Genomic DNA, 19,311 nt, shown 5'->3' with positions numbered 1-19,311 from the left:
TATATATATAGCATTTGTTTGTATATAATTTGTTGTTTGTATATGTGTCATTGTCATATATAACAAGACTTGTCTGTATAATTTCTTTAAATATATATGTGGTATTTTTGTTTATATACAATTACTATGTTTTAGTTTGTTTATACAGATTCTATACATTTTGCACAGAAGACACTTTATATACAAGTAGCAGTAGATATTAGCATTTGTTTGTATATAATTTGTTATTTGTATATTTTCCATAGTTATACATAACAATACATATATGTATAATCTCTTTATGTATATGTAGTAATTTTGTTTATAAACAATTACTATGTTTTAGTTTGTTTATACAGATACAATGGAGTCCTAACTAATGAAGAAGTCGTAGAAGGAAAGAAATCCTATTAAAATATAATGTGCGTGAGTTTAGCGATTTTTTTTTTTGTACAGAAATTAGCGCAATTTTCTTTATTTATTTTTTAAAATCAAATTGTATATAAATTGGCAAGATTATCGAAATATACAAATCAAAAAATCACAACAAAAAAGAACATATACTTATACAAATTATAGCTAATCAATTTAATATACCGATTCCAAATTTATTCTTATACACTACATATACAAATTACAGCCATATACAAATATTCAATTGACAAGCCTAACATAATAGGCATATACTTATACATATTGTATATAATATACAAACTAAATTATCACAACAAAACACGAGCCTGCACTGAATTAATATGCAAGTTCACAAAAATTGAACCACAAAATAAAAGACTATACATAATAGACTAAATCATATACAGATTCCACGTATATACATATACAAAGAGTATATGTATATATAAACTACAACTACAAATAAATATATAATTGACAAGCATAACATAAAAGACTTATACATATACAAATTGTACACAATATACAAACTAAACTATTAGAACTAAGGACGAACATGCACTGTATATATATACAATTTCATTATTCATTCATAGATTCAAATAAACGACAACAAATATACAAATTAGAACAAACAACATAGATTCCTATCATAATCTACAATCCTGTAAATTAATGACTTTCACAAAACAAATTTCTTTCAAAAATGAAGGATAAACAACAATATCTTCCACAACATTATAGAATCACAATTTTTTGCAAAAATAAACGGATGATCTTACTCGAATTTGAACAATACTTTCAAAAATGAAGGATAAACAACAATATCTTCCAGAACATTATACAAGCACGATTTTTTGCATAATTCAACGGATGATCTGACTCGAATTCGAACAATGATTGAGACTATATGAGTTAGAATCTATTACATCTAAAAAAAATACAATTCGAATTGTTCATTCAATGGATGAATGTTTAAAAACAAAAATGAATTTCAATACACGAAGAACACCAAATTCGATCTGAAAAAAGTTAAATCAAAACATTTTAGCTCCTCTTGTTATCTCTAAAATTGATTTGATCTCGATTGCTTGAAGAGAATCACCAAAGCTTGATCAATGTGATTTACCCAGTTACCATGGAGTCATTACTGATGAAGAAGTCGTAGAAGGAAAGAGATCTTTTTTGCGTTAATTTAGCGATTGTCTTCCTTTTTTGTAACAGAATTTACAGCTTTTTATTAAATTTATTTAAAAAATAAAATTGTACATAGCTTCGAATGAATCCTGAAATATACAGATTAATAGCTCCATAACAAACATAAATTTGCTATGGAGCGCAATTATGCAAACTATAGCTATTGCATACGAATAGAATTTTTATCTTTGCTATATCTAAAATTATCTCTTAATAAAAAGCCCAAATAATGGTTTTTCTTTTTGTTTTCTTAATTAAAAATTAGAGAAAAAAATTCTGGAATACTTACACGTGTCCCTTGGTCGGGTCTAGCTCGTAAAAAAGCAGATGAAGTTACAAAAAAGTGTGTATAAATAGTAGAGGGCATAGACTCCATTAGCCACAACGGACCCAAGATTTAAGGAGGGTTTATAAAGTCGGTTTGCTGTTAGCCCACCCACCTCCTTCGTACAAATATCCAGTTTCCCTATTTTCTTGTTTACTTTTACACTTCGGAGTGATTCAGTCTCATGAATATCTGCATTTTTCTTGACCCTTCATCTTGCTTCTCTTCTATTTATTATCTCTTTCTTCATTACAACTCTATTTCTTTCACAAAAAATCTTGAACAATTTGATGTCCTGCACTAAAACCCCCATTTCCCTAACCATCAAATTCAACCAATTCACTAATTTAGAAATAAGCCCATATCAGAATTCCCCTATTATGTGGCGAAACATAGTCAAACAGTTCTCTTCAAGAACCCCACAAAAGATTCTTCTTACCTCAAAGAATCGTACTTATAGTTTTCTTGGTTTCGGCCAAGATTCTGTTTTCAATGATAAAAGAATATTAAGATCCTTTATCCCTGTTTCTTGTTCAAATAGTGGATTTCTTGAAATGGGGTTTCAGAATCTTGGTGAATTTGATGAGTTCTTGAGGAGACCCTTATTGTGTGCTATGAAAAGTCAAGTGAGTAACAATGATATTTGTCGAAAGAGCTATGCTAGTGTAGCTGAGGCTGTTGCAGTATCTTCCACTGATGCGGAGGAAGATGTGTCTGTGGTTGGTGAAGTTCAAGAATTGTTAACAGAATTGAAGAAAGAAGAGAAAAAACAGTTTACTTTTAGGCGGAGGAATCAAAGGTTGTTGACTAGTGGTATTGACCGCAGGAAGTATCCAGCGCTTAAGAGGAGGCAAGTCAAGATAGAGACACAGGCATGGGAACAAGCTGCAAAGGAGTACAGGGAGCTTTTGTTTGATATGTGTGAGCAGAAATTAGCACCCAATTTGCCATATGTGAAGTCATTGTTTTTGGGGTGGTTTGAGCCTTTGCGCGATAAGATAGCTCAAGAGCAGGAATTATGTATCCAAGGGAAGTCTAAAGCAGCTTATTCAAAATATTTTCACCTGTTACCTGCGGATATGATGGCGGTTATCACTATGCATAAGTTGATGGGATTATTGATGACAGGGGGTGAACATGGTAATGCAAGAGTGGTACAAGCTGCGCTTACTATTGGTGATGCAATTGAACAGGAGGTTGGTTATCCTGGAATTTTATGTGTGTGATCTAGAGAACACTATTTTTAAGCATCAAACTTGCTGCGTTATGAACTTTCTCTTAAGTTTTTCTTCTGTGTTATTCAGCTCCTCTTCTATAAGTGTTGTGATGGAGCAATAGAGTGTCTGGGAGAATATCACTTGTGAAGTCTGTACAGATAAATGGTGGAAAAATTGTGTGTCAGCATATTAGAGACCAACTGTACAATACTTAGAACTATCAATAGTGGACATTGGACAATGATACACCTGCAGAACTGACAAAGCTAGAAGTGTAGAAGTGAAGGAAGCACTACTGACCTGGGACATCTTGATTGACACTTTAAGCGTTTTGTACTTCTAATTAGTTGTCCATGAAAACAACTAAGTTGTAGTTGACAACAAATGCTTTCCCAATGGAATCATTTGACATTTAACCTAAATTCTATGCAACTAGTGTTTTAATTATGATGATATAGGGAAGAAAGAAAAAGTCAGTGCAACCACTTTGAATATTATGGTCTAGAAATTGCCTTGTTGACACTGTCAATGTAGTTCCAGGTAAAAATAGAATGTGAAACTTCACCTGCTTTTGCTCTAGATTCTAAAGTTTGAATATCAGAAAATGAACTGCAAGTTTTTGAAAACAAAGACTAGTCATAGACTCACTAACTGCACAACATGACATAATTTTGCCTCGCAATTTGCACAAGATGTTCAACTATTGCAGTGATGTAAGGTAGTTTAACTAACTATGGCTTGATGGGTTTAACTGTACCAGTATGTAGTTTCTATTATTCTATAGCTAACAAGAATATTAAAAAATGTTTGTGTGTTAGATCTAATTTAACTGATAAATTAAACTGTACTGTCAACATCTTATATGTTATATACAAGATAGTTTCCAAGCATGTTGGAACTTAGTGTATTCGGTGTTATGTTGGCTATCCCGTGACAAACCTTATTTTGGTTTACCCTGTGTCAAGTTTCAAGAAATGGTGGGGAGAAATGTTTGAAAAGCACAGAGACTTCCATTTGATAGTACCTGGAGCTGATCATGCACTTCCTCATGCACCAGGTTAGAATACACAAGTTTTTAGAGAAAACAGAGAAGCATAAAGCAGAGAAAGATAGGAAAATGGAAGATGGAGAACATGCCACTCTAGAACAAAAGAAACTACACAAGAAAGTCACTAGTCTAATGAAAAAACAGAAGTTACGTGCAGTGAACCAGATAGTGAGAAGTCAAGACGATTCAAAGCCCTGGGGCCAAGATGCTAAAGCAAAGGTTGGGCTTACCCTCGTTGATGTTGAAACTTCAAAAAAATTCTATGTATGATTTGTTGAACTTTGACAGTACTTTTTCTTCTACCAGGTTGGAAGCCGTTTAATTGAGTTCCTTCTACAGACAGCTTATATACAGTCTCCTGCTGATCAGTTAGCAGTTGATCCACCTGACATTCGACCTGCCTTTATACACAGTACTAGAACTGTAGCCAAAGAAACTAAGTACTTTTCATTCCCTTCACGTCGATATTTTTAAAATTTAATTGTGACTACCAATTGATGATATTCTTTTAGAAAAAACAATTGATGATAATTGTGGGATTATTCCCTCACAGGAGTGCGAGCAGAAGATATGGTGTTATCCAATGTGATGAACTGGTTTTCAAAGGACTTGAAAGAACTGTAAGTAATTTTTTGCCTCTTTGGGAGATATATGTTATTTAAAAACTTCTTTTGTTGATCAGCTAGCCTTGTTTTATTGAGCTACCAGATATGAGAACTATCCTCAGTGGTTTGTTTACTTTTGTCCTGCAAGCAGGCCAGACACATGGTGATACCTTACATGCCAATGTTGGTGCCTCCTGTGAAGTGGACAGGGTATAGTAATTTTTAGTCTGTTCATATTCTGTTTTTCCATTCCCTTTCCTATTTCTTTCACTTATGCATATACTATATATATATATATATCTTACAAGAAAATGTGTCTACATCTTGTTTTTTCTGTCTACAGTTATGACAAGGGTGGACACCTCTATCTGCCTTCGTATGTCATGCGGACACATGGAGCAAGACAACAACGTGAAGCAGTAAAGAGAGCCTCCCGGAACCAGTTGCGACCAGTTTTTGAGGTTCATTTGCCAATGATTTATCCAATCTTAAAACTTGATATCACGTGTTTCCTTTGTTTGCTCACCTCATGGAACTTGAGACATGTGTTCTTTTTAAATGTATCTAGGCTCTTGATACTCTGGGAAGTACCAAATGGAGGATAAACAAAAGGGTACTTTCTGTTGTTGATAGAATATGGGCTGGTGGTGGTCGTCTGGCTGATTTGGTGGACCGTGATGATGTTAGCTGCTCTATACTTTAACTATTTTATTGAGATGCAAAAGCTACTTTCTTTTTCATTGTTAAGTAAATGAATTTCATAAGCTGTGTAAAATGGTTTATGTGGAACTGGCGATCACTGTAATATTTCTGTTTTTTGCAGGCCCCTTTGCCAGAAGAACCAGATACGGAAGATGAGGTAGTATGCACAAAGTGGAGGTGGAAATTAAAATCTGTCAAGAAAGAGAACAGAGAAAGGCACTCACAACGATGTGACATCGAGCTGAAACTTGCTGTAGGTTCCAGTTGCTTCTCTTTTTTATGTTTTACTAAACTTCCAATAACATCTGGAAACATATATAGAAAATCTTATTCGGGCACAGTTGCAATCATGGCTCATATATTTCTGTATCTGTTACATTTCTTCCTGAGGTTTTCTTCTCCATGATTGAACAGGTAGCGCATAGAATGAAAGATGAAGAAGGTTTCTTCTACCCGCACAACGTTGATTTCCGAGGTCGGGCATACCCCATGCATCCACATTTAAACCATCTCGGTTCTGATATCTGTCGGGGTGTCCTGGAGTTTGCAGCAGGTCGTCCTCTTGGAGAGTCAGGTTTGCGCTGGTTGAAGATACACCTTGCAAATTTATTTGCTGGTGGTGTGGATAAATTATCTCTTGATGGTAGAATAGCTTTTACTGAAAGTCACTTGGATGATATATTTGATTCTGCTGACAAACCGCTCGAAGGAAGGCGCTGGTGGTTGAATGCAGAGGATCCCTTTCAGTGCCTGGCTGTATGCATTAATCTTAGTGAAGCTGTCAGAAGCTCATCCCCAGAGACAGTTATTTCTCATATTCCTGTACACCAGGCAAGTTTCACTATTATTGAGGCCTGCACATTTAATTTGTCTGTTGATGTTTTGGAGAGAAAGAAACCTTAGATGCCTTGAGGAAAAATTCAACACTTTACACAAGAGCAAGTGAAATTGTGTAATGTGTTTTCCGTTCTGGTGTAAGGAAGTGAGTATCCTAAAATAATGCAGAATCTATGCTTGAATTTCTAGGAACCCTACAAAGAATAGGCTAGGGATGCTTTTGAAGCTCTATCTTTGCTTCGGATAACCTTTGTACAGATTACTTCCTTAATGCTATGTTGATAATGTATTACCAACAACTACATACCCAGTCTAATCACACAAGTGGGGACTGGGGAGGTTGGAGAGGTTAGGATGTACACAGACCTTTCTCCTACCTTTGTGGGGAAGAGAGTCTGTTTTCGATAGACCCAATGTATTACCATTTCTCAAAAAAGAACGAAAAACATTGTCTTTTGATGTTTGACTCAAACTGAGAGTATATATGCACCTTTATTTATAAGCCATTGCTACGTGTTATGAAAATCATGTCAGTATAATTAGAAGGCAGCACAAAGTCTTATGTGGAGATCATTGATATATTTGGATTTTATTAATTTAGTTTTGACAAAATAAGAAAGGCTTTATATATACCTTTCTCGCCAATTGATGGGGCATGTATTTCAAACAGTTTCTTGGGGTTTGAATTCCATAATAAACTGCATATTTTGAACAAGCTGGCTGATGTCGTTAGTTGCTTCCAGACTAATGAAAAAGTTCAAACAAAAGGAATTCTCTTTTTGGTTTCATCGCAGAGTCATTTAATATAAGTTGGTGAAAGTTGACAATTCATTTCATGTAGACTACAGGAGTTGGGCTAGAACTCAGTTGCACCTGACAGCTATTCATGTCTCAAACTAACTGTTGTTCGAGAAATGTTATTTGATATAATTTTCAACTAATGAGACCATTTGCTGCCTAAGTACATTATCTTTTTTGATTGAACTTCTCTGTAATATTTTGAGTTTGTGTAAAATTTTGTATCTTTCTGTTGTAATTTTCAGGATGGTTCCTGCAATGGTTTACAACATTATGCTGCCCTTGGAAGAGATAAGGTAATAAATAGCACGACGTTAAACATTAGTGTTTGATTACAATGAATCTGATATGCATTCCCCCTTTCCACCCAATTGACATGTTTTAACTTGCTTGAATTAATATTAAAGCCTAGACCACCACCATTTTCTTCTTCCATCCTCCTCGCTACTTCCTCCTTTGGGGTTCAGAATCTTATGTGGTTCAGTTACAATTGTAAACAAATGCATGTTTGGAGTGTCTCCATCAGTTAACACTATTTCCATTCTTTCTTATCTTATCAATCAAGCATAAAGAGTTCATTTTCCTTCTGTGTGAGATAAGCCAAACAATTATTTATTACTTTTCTGTTTTGTTATCTATAATAATCTCTGGATCTACTTAATCAACTCTTCTATTGAAATTCATCGGTTCAGTTGGGAGCTGCTGCAGTCAATTTGGTTACTGGAGAAAAACCTGCTGATGTTTACTCTGGCATAGCAGCTAGGTGAGTTTTTTTAATCCTTTTTCCTGTTAATGGACTAAGAGGCCTTGAGGTGCTGCTATTCTCTCTCTTGACCTCTACTTGCATGTGAAGCAAACAATTTTCCCACGGTAGCAACTATAGTACCAACACTTGGTCATTATCATTTGACAAACCACTGGCCAGCTTCAGACTAGAACATTAGGAGTGGATGCAGGTCGACCTTTCCTGCCATAACAAAGCTTTCCGTAGTTTTACTATTCATGCTTGGAGAACAAACTGTATTGGAATAGAAAGAACATTGTATCTATGGTAATTTATGCTTTACTTTATTGCTTGCTATGATCTTTTAAGGAGGATAAAAGAGTGCAGCACGTGAAAGGTCACACTTTAATTAAACAATGAACCCATGGGCCACAGACATACCCAACATGACATGATTTGGCTTCAAAATTTTGCTGCTGCTCTGCATCTAATTGTGTAAAGACAAAATATGGAGTCCTTTACTAAACTTTATGGAATGATGAATATCATTAAATTAGTTATGGAGTTCTCAACCTATCGATCTATGAGCTCTGCGAAATGTCACGAAAATTTTCGGAGATCCCATGTTGTGCTCATATGAAAATCTTAAAGGAGATGAAATAAGCTTGTTCATAATGTGCAAGGGAAAATTGGTTGATATCTAAGTGTTGGACGAGGCATTAATTCATACTTTGTGGGATCTTTATCACTGCTGAATTAGAACTTGAAGCTCTTTCTTTTTGAAGATTTTGTATTCACTTTGGGGTTATCACAGGTTCAAACGCTTATAGCTTCAGAGTTTTTCCCTTAACTGTCAAAAGAAGCATTGAGTTGGAATATTTTTCATCTCAACACTTCTGGCTAATTAAATTTAAACCCTTGGAAGTTAGTATTGAGGAATAAGACATAGTGAACAATATTTTGATGTGGCTATTTTTCAGAGTCCTTGATATTATGAATAGAGATGCACAAAGAGATCCTGCAGAATTTCCAGATGCTGTTCGTGCAAGGGTTTTAGTTAATCAGGTATTATGCTGATCACCTTGTTAAGGCCACAGCCAACAGCGTACTCCCCTTTTCTGAACTTGTTGGTAGTTTGAGATAAATGGTTTGACAGATAGAGTTTTGGTGTGCCACCTGAAAGAGAATTGTTGCTTCTGATAGCATGAGCTTTATGTGTTGCAGTTGCTTGATGATAAGGCAACTAAATCACTCAGGTTCGATTTATGGCTTGTCATACAGGTTGACAGGAAGTTGGTGAAGCAGACAGTGATGACATCAGTCTATGGGGTCACTTACATTGGGGCTCGTGATCAAATAAAGAGGAGGTTAAAGGAGCGTGGTGCAATTGCTGATGGTTCTGAGCTATTTGGTGCTGCTAGCTATGCCGCAAAAGTAAGGGCAAGATGGAGTACCATATGTTGATAATCTTTCGATAGGTGTTCTATATGTTAACATATTGAAACATGATAAATGGGTTTTATTATAATTGATATTCCTTTGGTAGCTGCTTCTAGGCCTAACTGTCATCAGTTGAGAATCAGCTCTTCAATTGCTTAAAACAAAAGAACAGAACTGCTGCTTATAACAAAGCATGTGACAAGTGGGCTATTTATGGGTGTGAACACACACAAATTGACAGTCACTTCCAAGCAAGCAGAAACCAGATACAGCTGACACCAGAAGCAGCAGTTCTTTTTTTTTTTTTAAAGAACTGCTGCTTCTGGTGTCAGCTGTATCTGGTTTCTGCTTGCTTGGAAGTGACTGTCAATTTGTGTGTGTTCGCACCCATAAATAGCCCACTTGTCACATGCTTTGTTATTGTTACTTTCTCTAAATGTAATCGATGTATCGTATCACATGAAGTTCTATAAGAAGACGTCACCAATGTGACGATGCTTATAGAGTGCTGATTAACTTGGCCAATAAATAAACTCCCATTACATCATATAATGAAGTTCTTATGTTGGTCAATAATCAGCACCTTTTGACGCATTGATTTGCCGATTCCATCATATGTAATTGTGAGAAATATATACGAAAAATATTATTGAATTGTGTATCTAAATAGTTACATTGAGACCCTATTTATAGACACTACATTGGAATCCTTTTCCAACTAGGATTCCTATTCTTATTCCTATTCCTATTCCTATTCTTATTTCTATTATAAGTAGGAAATACTTATTTCTATTCTAACACTCCCCCTCAAGCTGGTGCATACAAATCATATGTACCTAGCTTGTTACAGATGTAATTAATACGAGGACATGTGAGGGACTTGGTGAAGATATCTGCAAGCTGATCATTTGACTTCACAAATTTCGTAACAATATCTCCCGAGAGTATCTTTTCTCTGACAAAGTGACAGTCAATCTCAATGTGCTTAGTCCTTTCATGAAACACTGGATTTGATGCGATATGAAGAGCCGCTTGATTATCACACACAAGTTCCATCTTATCAACTTTGCCAAATTTTAGTTCTCCCAGCAACTGTTTGATCCAAACTAGCTCACAAGTTGCTGTCGCCATTGCTCGATATTCTGATTCTGCACTAGATCGAGCAACCACATTCTGTTTCTTGCTCTTCCACGACACCAAATTACCTCCTACTAAAACACAATATCCGGATGTCGAACGTCTGTCAGAGGGTGATCCTGCCCAATCAGCGTCTGTATATCCAATGATATGCTCATGGCCTTGATCCTCAAAGAGTAGTCCTTTACCGGGAGCTGACTTTATATATCGCAGAATACGAACAACTGCTTCCCAATGACTATCACAAGGGGAAGTCATAAACTGACTTACAACACTCACAGGAAAAGAGATGTCAGGTCTAGTCACTGTGAGATAATTCAACTTTCCAACAAGTCGTCTATACCTTTCAGGATTACTAAGTGGCTCCCCCTGTCCTGGAAGAAGTTTAACATTCGGATCCATAGGAGTGTCAACAGGTCTACATCCCATCATCCCTGTCTCCTCAAGAATGTCTAAGGCATACTTGCGCTGAGAAATAACAATACCTGATCTAGACTGAGCAACCTCAATACCTAGAAAATACTTCAATCTGCCAAGGTCTTTAGTTTGGAAGTGCTTAAAGAGATGTTGCTTCAAATCGGTGATACCATCTTGATCATTACCGGTGATAACAATATCATCAACGTAAACAACCAAATAGATACATCGACTTGGTGCAGAATGCCGATAAAACACAGAGTGATCAGCTCCACTACGAGTCATGCCAAACTCCTGAATTACTGTGCTGAACTTCCCGAACCAAGCTCGAGGAGACTGTTTTAGACCATAGAGTGACCTGCGCAATCGACATACAAGGCTACTAGACTCCCCCTGAGCAACAAAACCAGGTGGTTGCTCCATATAGACTTCTTCCTCAAGATCACCATGCAGAAAAGCATTCTTAATGTCCAACTGATGAAGAGGCCAATGACGAACGGCAGCCATAGATAGAAAAAGACGAACAGATGCAATTTTAGCCACAGGAGCGAAAGTGTCACTATAATCTAGCCCAAATATCTGAGTATACCCTTTGGCAACAAGGCGAGCCTTAAGTCGATCAACCTGACCGTCTGGACCAATTTTGACTGCATAAACCCAACGACAACCAACAGTAGATTTACCTGCAGGAAGGGAGACAAGCTCCCAAGTACCACTCTTATGTAAAGCAGACATCTCATCAACCATAGCCTGCCTCCATCCAGAATGAGAAAGTGCTTCACCTGTAGTCTTAGGAATGGAAATAGAGGACAAAGACGACACAAATGCATAATGGGGTGATGATAGACGATGATAACTTAAGAAGGTATAATGTGGGTTAGTATTTCGAGTGGATCGTATACCTTTTTGAAGTGCAAGCGGTTGGCTAGGAGGAGGCAAGTCCGCAGTAGGAGCAGGGTCTGGCGCATGACATGAATCATCTGGGACTAGGGTTGGACGTGGACGGCGATGATAAGTTAGTAGTGGTGGCACTACAACTGGAGATGTAGAAGTAACCGTAGATTCCACAAAGGTTGGCACAGGTAAAACCTGAGGTATGGGTAAGACCATAGAGACATCAGGATGATCAGAAGATGTATAGTAAGGCTGAGACTCAAAAAATGTAACATCAGCAGACATAAGGTATCGATGAAGATCATGTGAATAACAACGATACCCTTTTTGGACTCGAGAGTAACCAAGAAAGACACATTTGAGGGCACGAGGAGCTAATTTATCTTTTCCTGGGGCTAAGTTATGAACGAAGCATGTGCTCCCAAAGACACGAGGAGGGATAGGATAGAGATGTGACTGAGGAAACAGTATGGAATGGGGAACCTGATTCTGAATAGAAGAAGAGGGCATTCTATTTATCAAATAACAAGACGTAAGAACTGCATCTCCCCAAAAACGCAATGGAACATTGGATTCAAGGAGAAGAGTACGAGCGGTCTCAATAAGATGCCGATTTTTTCTTTCAGCTACACCATTTTGTTGAGGGGTGTATGGACAAGTAGTCTGGTGAATAATGCCTTGGTGAGTCATAAACTCCCGAAATTGGGAGGATAAGTATTCTAAGGCATTATCACTACGAAAAGTACGAATAGAAACACCAAACTGATTTTGTATTTCAGCAAAGAAACTTTTGAAAATAGAAAATAACTCAGAACGATCTTTCATTAAGAAAACCCAAGTACATTTTGAATAATCATCAATGAAACTAACAAAATAACGAAATCCTAAGGTGGAACTGACTCTACTAGGACCCCAAATATCAGAATGAACTAATGAAAAAATAGACTCTGAACGACCCTCAGTACTACGAGAAAACGTAGCACGAGTGTGTTTCCCAAGTTGACACGACTCACAATCTAATGTGGATAAACTAGACAAACTAGGCACCATCTTTTGCAGTTTGGATAGACTCGGATGTCCCAAACGTTTGTGAATTAAATCTGGGGAATCTGTAATGGAGCATGCTGCTAAGGAATTTGAAGAGGTAAGATAGTAAAGGCCTTGTGATTCATGTCCTGTTCCAATCATCTGTCCCGTACTGCGGTCCTGCATGAGAAAAAAATCATCGAAAAAAGTTATGCTACAATGTAGGGCTTTCGTCAAACGACTAACAGATGCTAGATTAAAAGGAGAACCAGGGACATAAAGAACAGAGTCTAGGGTGACAGAAGATAGGGGTTTGGCTTTTCCAACCCCTTTTGGTTTGGTTTGGATCCCATTGGCTAAAGTAATAGCTGGAAGAGATTGTGAATAAACAATATCGGATAAAAGTGATTTATTACCAGAGATATGATCAGAAGCCCCAGAGTCCATGACCCATGTTCCAAGAGTACTAGATTGCGACACACAAGCAAAAGAATTACCCGCAACAGAGACATCAGGTTGTGCAACCGAAACTACTTGTGGAGACGTTTGCTTATTTCCTCGATTTCGAAGGAACTCATTATATTCCTTTAGAACAATAGGATCATAACTGGGTGGTGGACCATGCAAAATATAACATATATCACGAGTGTGTCCAGGCTTATGACAATGACTACACTTGGATCGAGGTTTCCCAAAACGCCCTCCTCCTCGCCGATTCTCCATAGATTGATATGTACGCTTTTCGAAGGTTTGAGATGCAAGAATAGATGAGTCAACAGTGGGTGATGAAACTACCTTGTGACTGGGAGGTGCCGCAAGACGAAGGAGACAAGAGAATAATTCATCGATTGTAGGAACTGTAGGGCTAGCTAAAATCTGATCACGTACAGAATCATGATCAGGAGGAAGTCCAGCAAGAGTAAGAACTAGAAACAATGTTTGTCTGTGTTCTTGTTGTTTTTCCACATTCGTAGTAACTGGCATTAATGTGTCAAATTCCTCCATGACTGCCTGTACTTGTCCTAAGTAAGTAGACATATCGGATTCTTGTTTCTTTAAGTTGGTCAATCGAGATATCACATCATAGAATCGAGATATGTCATTAGTGTATAAAGCACGAGCCTTTTCCCAAACTGTATAACACGTCTGGAATGGGCGAAACAAGGGCATCAACTTGAAATCAATAGAACGCCATAGGAGACTACATAATTGAGCATCTACTTTCTCCCATTGTGCTTTGGCTTTTGCATCTTCCTCACTAGTTTTTGCCTTTACATCTACCTCATAAGCCTTGTTCGTTAAGTGATCTTGGACACCTTGACCCTTGCACCACAACTCAACCGAGGAAACCCAAGATAAATAGTTTGAACTTCCCAATAAAAGTTCTGAAGTGATTATAGGGCTAGAACTTCCAATCCCCATATTTTTGGAACCAAAAACATCACACCCAAAAGACATTATGCTAAATTTGTCTCGGAAAATTCAAATCTCGAAGAAAAGTCGCCGGAAACTGCCTGGAAATAGCTGGAACTCTAATTCCGGCGATCGGATCTGGTCAAAAACAGTATGGGCCTGGTCGGATTGGCTGGACAACCCCAACTGTCAAAAAAAATCTCAAAAAAATATGATCAGAAAAGCCCTCAGGGGCCGGCGCGTGAGACAGATCTCGCCGGAAACTGCCACCTCCGATAGGCGCGTGAGAGCGCGTGGGGTGGTGTTTTCCGGTGGTTTTGGCTGGGGTTTGGTCGCGGGGGCTTTCCGAGCCTCGTGGTGGTGTTGGTTTTCTCACAACACCCACAGAAAGAAAAAAGTATAACAAAATCAGACCCAACAGTCACCGGAAATTGACATAGACATACGGTGACTTGTTTGTTCTCACCAATGCTCTGATACCATGTGAGAAATATATACGAAAAATATTATTGAATTGTGTATCTAAATAGTTACATTGAGACCCTATTTATAGACACTACATTGGAATCCTTTTCCAACTAGGATTCCTATTCTTATTCCTATTCCTATTCCTATTCTTATTTCTATTATAAGTAGGAAATACTTATTTCTATTCTAACAGTAATTAAGTTCTTATCTTGGTCAATGACCAGCATCTTTTGACGCATTGATTAGGTCACATTAACTGCATTGGGGGAGATGTTTGAAGCTGCACGCAGCATCATGACTTGGCTTGGCGAATGTGCTAAGGTATGCCTAATTGCTTACTTTGTCACCATTGAAATGTGTTGCAAGTTCAATCCCTCTCTGTTTAGGTCAAAGAGCAGTTTAATGTTGCTACACTATGGTGTCAACTACCGGACTGTTCTACTCTTGTACAAGCTCTCAAGTGTGTAATAACTCTTCAGTGGTCATCTTTTAGTTGATCTTAGTCAAAATTGCTTTGTAAATTCGCTCAACCCTGTTTTTCTACTTTTGTTTCTAATGATGTTAAAGCTATCAATATGGACATGTATGTCTGTGATTATATGTTCCTGTTGTTATTGACACATGATGGTAAAGATTTTAATTGGCTGAAGGGTTTTTTCCCTGGTTGATTGGACCGTTGAGATAGTTGAGGAAAAGTTTGGTATACAAGTGGAACACAAAAGTGGTAGAACCTACGTTTTCCACAAGTGGGACCCTGTGGGTACTCCAAAGTCCAATTATCTCTACCTCATGGAGGTAGTGGTATAGCACCAATTATCCACTTCAATTTTTCACCGTGTAAATGCACCAATTATCTCTACCTCCACGAGGTAGTGGTAAGCTCTGCGTATATTCTACCCTCCCCAGACCTCATTTGTGGGATTTCACTGGGTATGTTGTTGTTGTAAATGAACCCTTAGTTTCCAGGCACGTGAAGAAGCATACCTTGCTCGGAGCTATAGGGATCCAAATAGTGAGGCGTGGAAATGTTGCTTCTTCTTTTTGCGAGAAGCCCGTAGTAAAAAGATCTCACTGAGAAAGCTCCACTCCCCTGCATTCTTTTGCTGTCGTGTAATAATATGTTAGTACAGCAGCTCCAGCATTCTCTGGAACTCTTGCATCTCCCAGTTTTGCAAATTCGTTCTTCTTGACACTCAAAATCGCACACGATTCTTTGGGGATGGATATTAATTAGAGTGTGATAGCTTGTTTGAATCCGCTCTTCATCAAAAAAAAAAAAAAACTAACTTGAATTTTGTAGATGAGACTAGTCCTATCAGCTATTTTTGGTAGGATGGTCCTTCATAAGCATATATGTATTTTGATTAATTACTTTGAGCCTTCAGAAGCTGAGCACACCTAATCTTTGCCATAATGCACCAGCTATTACTCTAGAAGGGATGTCTGTATAATTTTGTTCAACTTGAGCGTACAAGAAATTCTTTCTTATCTGTTGTTTCTTGTGTTCCCTACTTTTTGTTTTTGTAAATGGTGGTGGGAGGGGAGGGGAGGCGCGCCAGGTCAGTCATGGTTGATTCTTTGTTCTGAGTTTTCTCTGATTCTGCCATGAGTCATTTTAAGATCGGTCATAGATTTTCCATCTGATGACAGTTGAAAAAAAAAAAGATTTTCCATCTGAAGCAGGCTTATCAAATTATACAAGAACTATATTTATTCAATGATTAAAAAAAAATTGAGATTGGATATTTTGCAGAAATATTTGATCAGGTGATAAAAGTGCATTAAAATTTGTTCTGCTGAAGTTTATCTTCATTGACCTCTAAATTTCAACAGATAATTGCTTCTGAAAATGAACCAGTCAGATGGACAACTCCTCTTGGGCTTCCAGTTGTTCAGCCTTACCGCAAAATTGGAAGACATTTTGTGAGTGTTACTATTTGTCCATTTTTGGTCCCCATGCTATTATAAACTACTCAAGAGTCATTACATCTCTATTTGGCAAATCTTGTTGCAGATTAAGACTTCTCTCCAAATTTTGACTTTGCAACGGGAAACAGAAAAGGTATTTTTATTTTTTTTGCCCTCATGCTTTATGTTATCTAATATTCTGTTCTTCCATATCAACGAGGTGGGAACTAACGGGGATACAAATGAATGCTCATTTTTCTTCAAATGTTTCCTCTTTGAGACTCAACTTGGCAAACCTCCAGAAGAAAATTGCTTATATTTCTGTCCTTTGCAGGTAATGGTCAAGAGGCAAAGGACAGCTTTTCCGCCAAATTTCATTCACTCCCTTGATGGTTCACATATGATGATGACTGCAGTTGCATGCAGAAGGGCAGGCTTAAATTTTGCAGGTTCCTTAGTTCTCTTTTTTTTCCCCCACTTTGCGCGGGTTCTATGGAAAGAAAACAATTGAACATTTTCTGCTACAGGTGTTCATGACTCGTATTGGACGCATGCGTGCGATGTTGATAAGTTGAACAGGATATTGAGAGAAAAGTTTGTAGAGCTTTATGAAACGCCAATTCTAGAGAAAGTAAGTATCAGCATTATCGGAGAAGTAGAATATATCATATTATCAATTTCAGTGTTTCTTATTACTTAAGAATCTACACTCCACCTTTCAAACAAGAATGTAAGGAAGCATTAAAACGTTTTAAATAAACTAGTATTGCCCGGCTTCCTTTGACCATTGGAAGAAATAATCTGTTTGGAAAATGATTGCAGCTCTTCCTTGTTATCAAACAGAGCTGATGAAGTTGAACGAGAATGACTAATTTATTCATTCAAAAATAATCCAAATATTTCTTGGCTTCTTTCTTTTTCCTTCTGAAGTAGTTGCAAGAATGAAACCTGTCCCGTTGATCAAAGGACTGAAGCCATTCACTAAAATTTGTTTAACGCGTTTGATGTGTCAAAATCTGAAAATGTTACTTCATTGTCCACTCATATTTGTTTCTTTCCATCTTTTCGCAGTTGTTGGAGAGCTTCCAAGTTTCCTATCCTACACTGTCATTCCCCCCTTTGCCTGAACGTGGGGACTTTGATTTGAGAGATGTCATAGAATCTCCCTATTTCTTCAATTGATTAGGTTCACGTGTAGCCTCACACCCCTTTAAGTACTAAGCTGGGCAGTGCCTTCTTGGGTTTCAAATGCGATAATGGTAAGACGATGAAAAGTTTGTTCTTACTACATAGGATCCAGTGAGATGCAGATTCTGCTGTATGATGTATAAAAACATGATTAGCGTCTTGCATCCTGGATGCTCTGGTTCTTTTCTTGATCGTTTAGCCTGCACTCTCTAGTGCAGCTGGGATAGAAATTTCCAGCTGAAGCCTGTATGCGATGAGAATTCAGATTCACCAACCTGTTTCTAACAGATTATGGAGGATATGTGATGGTGCCTCATAATTTAGTCATGGTCGAAGAAAGCTTGTGAATAAATATAGACGATCATTCTGGGGTCTAATTTCTACTGCAGAAGCATTGAGGTGCAAGGATACAAATGATTTCCAGGTTTTGCAGGCTGTTTTCCTTTATGCAAAAGGATACTATTCTTTGTATTTTCAAATTGTAAATAGTATCGGTTTGTGCTATAACCACCATTATGAGAGAACATGGATATGATAGAGTGACATTTGCAAGCTTTGAGGCATGCGTGTATAGTAGTTGAGACAACAGTATTGTCACAAGATCTTCTGGTGGTGAATCTTCTGTATTAACAAAATCTGTTTATATCTTCTGTATATATGCTGACAATATCTCTTTTATCTAAGAGTTGTCTTGATCAATCTTGCGATGTCATTCAGTGCCAGTGAGAGTTCATAACAATCAAGAACAACCCCTTTCCTTACAGTAGTCTTCAGGAAATTTATGTTGAGGTGCTTCAAACTTCAAAGCAGTAAAACTCTGAAAATAGAGTAAGCCTTTGCCTTAGAAAGTATCATCATTTCCTTACAGACTTTTCAGTTTGACTTTGCTCTCGTTTGGTCATAGATTTTGAAGTTTGAAAACTTGAGTTTTTGAAGTTGTGCTTGGACATGTATTTTACTTGAATTTTTTTTGAAGTTCCGTGAAAAAAATTGGTCAGTCAGTTTTTTGAAACTTGAATTATTATTTTTTAGATAACGATCAAATGCTCTAGATCCCTAAGTCTCCATGGTCGTTCTTTTTAACATTTTTTTCTATTTTTGTTAATGTAATGTTATTAGTCACCTTTGTACTTTCCTTTATGGCCAAACTATGGCTTAATTTAGGCAATAATTTTTTTTTATCTAAAAGTGAGTCATGAAGAGACTTTGCATATAATTGCAAGCAAATGGTGATTTATGGCTATGCTTTTTCTGGTCTATTAATTCAAAAAAAACTACTTTAACCATGGTTAGAGATAAGGGTCTATATTTAGGCTACATTGGTGTATGTATTTTTTTTTCTTTCATATTTTCACGACTTGAATCTGATAACATTTGGTTAAAAATTGGAGAAATTTCAATCATTTCACCACATTCTGGATGGTGTAATCCACAAATGCTTACTTTTTAATATCCTGCAAGCATTGTACTTTGCACAAACTTATAAAGCTGGAACTCTCTCTATTGTTCAATGAATACAACCAATTAATCCCATCCCTGACCCACCCTCAGCCCCAATCAAAAGAGAAAATTGC

General features: G+C 37.2%; 1 protein-coding gene across 2 annotated transcripts; it reads left to right on the top strand.

Annotated features, from left to right (window-relative positions):
• The first annotated feature begins 2,155 nt into the window (after positions 1-2,155).
• LOC125810702 (DNA-directed RNA polymerase 2B, chloroplastic/mitochondrial) lies at positions 2,156-18,177 on the top strand. Of its 2 annotated transcripts, none has more exons than XM_049490174.1 (19): positions 2,156-3,111; positions 4,190-4,399; positions 4,487-4,620; positions 4,734-4,800; positions 4,937-4,995; positions 5,129-5,246; positions 5,354-5,467; positions 5,609-5,744; positions 5,906-6,318; positions 7,368-7,418; positions 7,815-7,885; positions 8,827-8,911; positions 9,128-9,280; positions 14,888-14,962; positions 16,475-16,564; positions 16,656-16,703; positions 16,884-16,998; positions 17,077-17,180; positions 17,621-18,177. In XM_049490174.1, the coding sequence occupies exons 1-19, from the start codon at positions 2,206-2,208 to the stop codon at positions 17,729-17,731; spliced, it is 3,060 nt and encodes a 1,019-aa protein (XP_049346131.1). In that variant the 5' UTR covers positions 2,156-2,205; the 3' UTR covers positions 17,732-18,177. The 2 variants fall into 2 exon arrangements, with proteins under 2 accessions (XP_049346131.1, XP_049346132.1); XM_049490175.1 differs by having other exon boundaries at positions 2,503-3,111; positions 4,737-4,800.
• Positions 18,178-19,311: the final 1,134 nt, after the last annotated feature.

Source organism: Solanum verrucosum, unplaced genomic scaffold (assembly GCF_900185275.1).
Source record: "Solanum verrucosum unplaced genomic scaffold, falcon-dt-bn FXZP01000032.1, whole genome shotgun sequence".
NCBI lineage: Eukaryota > Viridiplantae > Streptophyta > Magnoliopsida > Solanales > Solanaceae > Solanum > Solanum verrucosum.
Note: the sequence above shows the minus strand (reverse complement) of the source record. Positions and strands in the feature narration are given on the sequence as shown.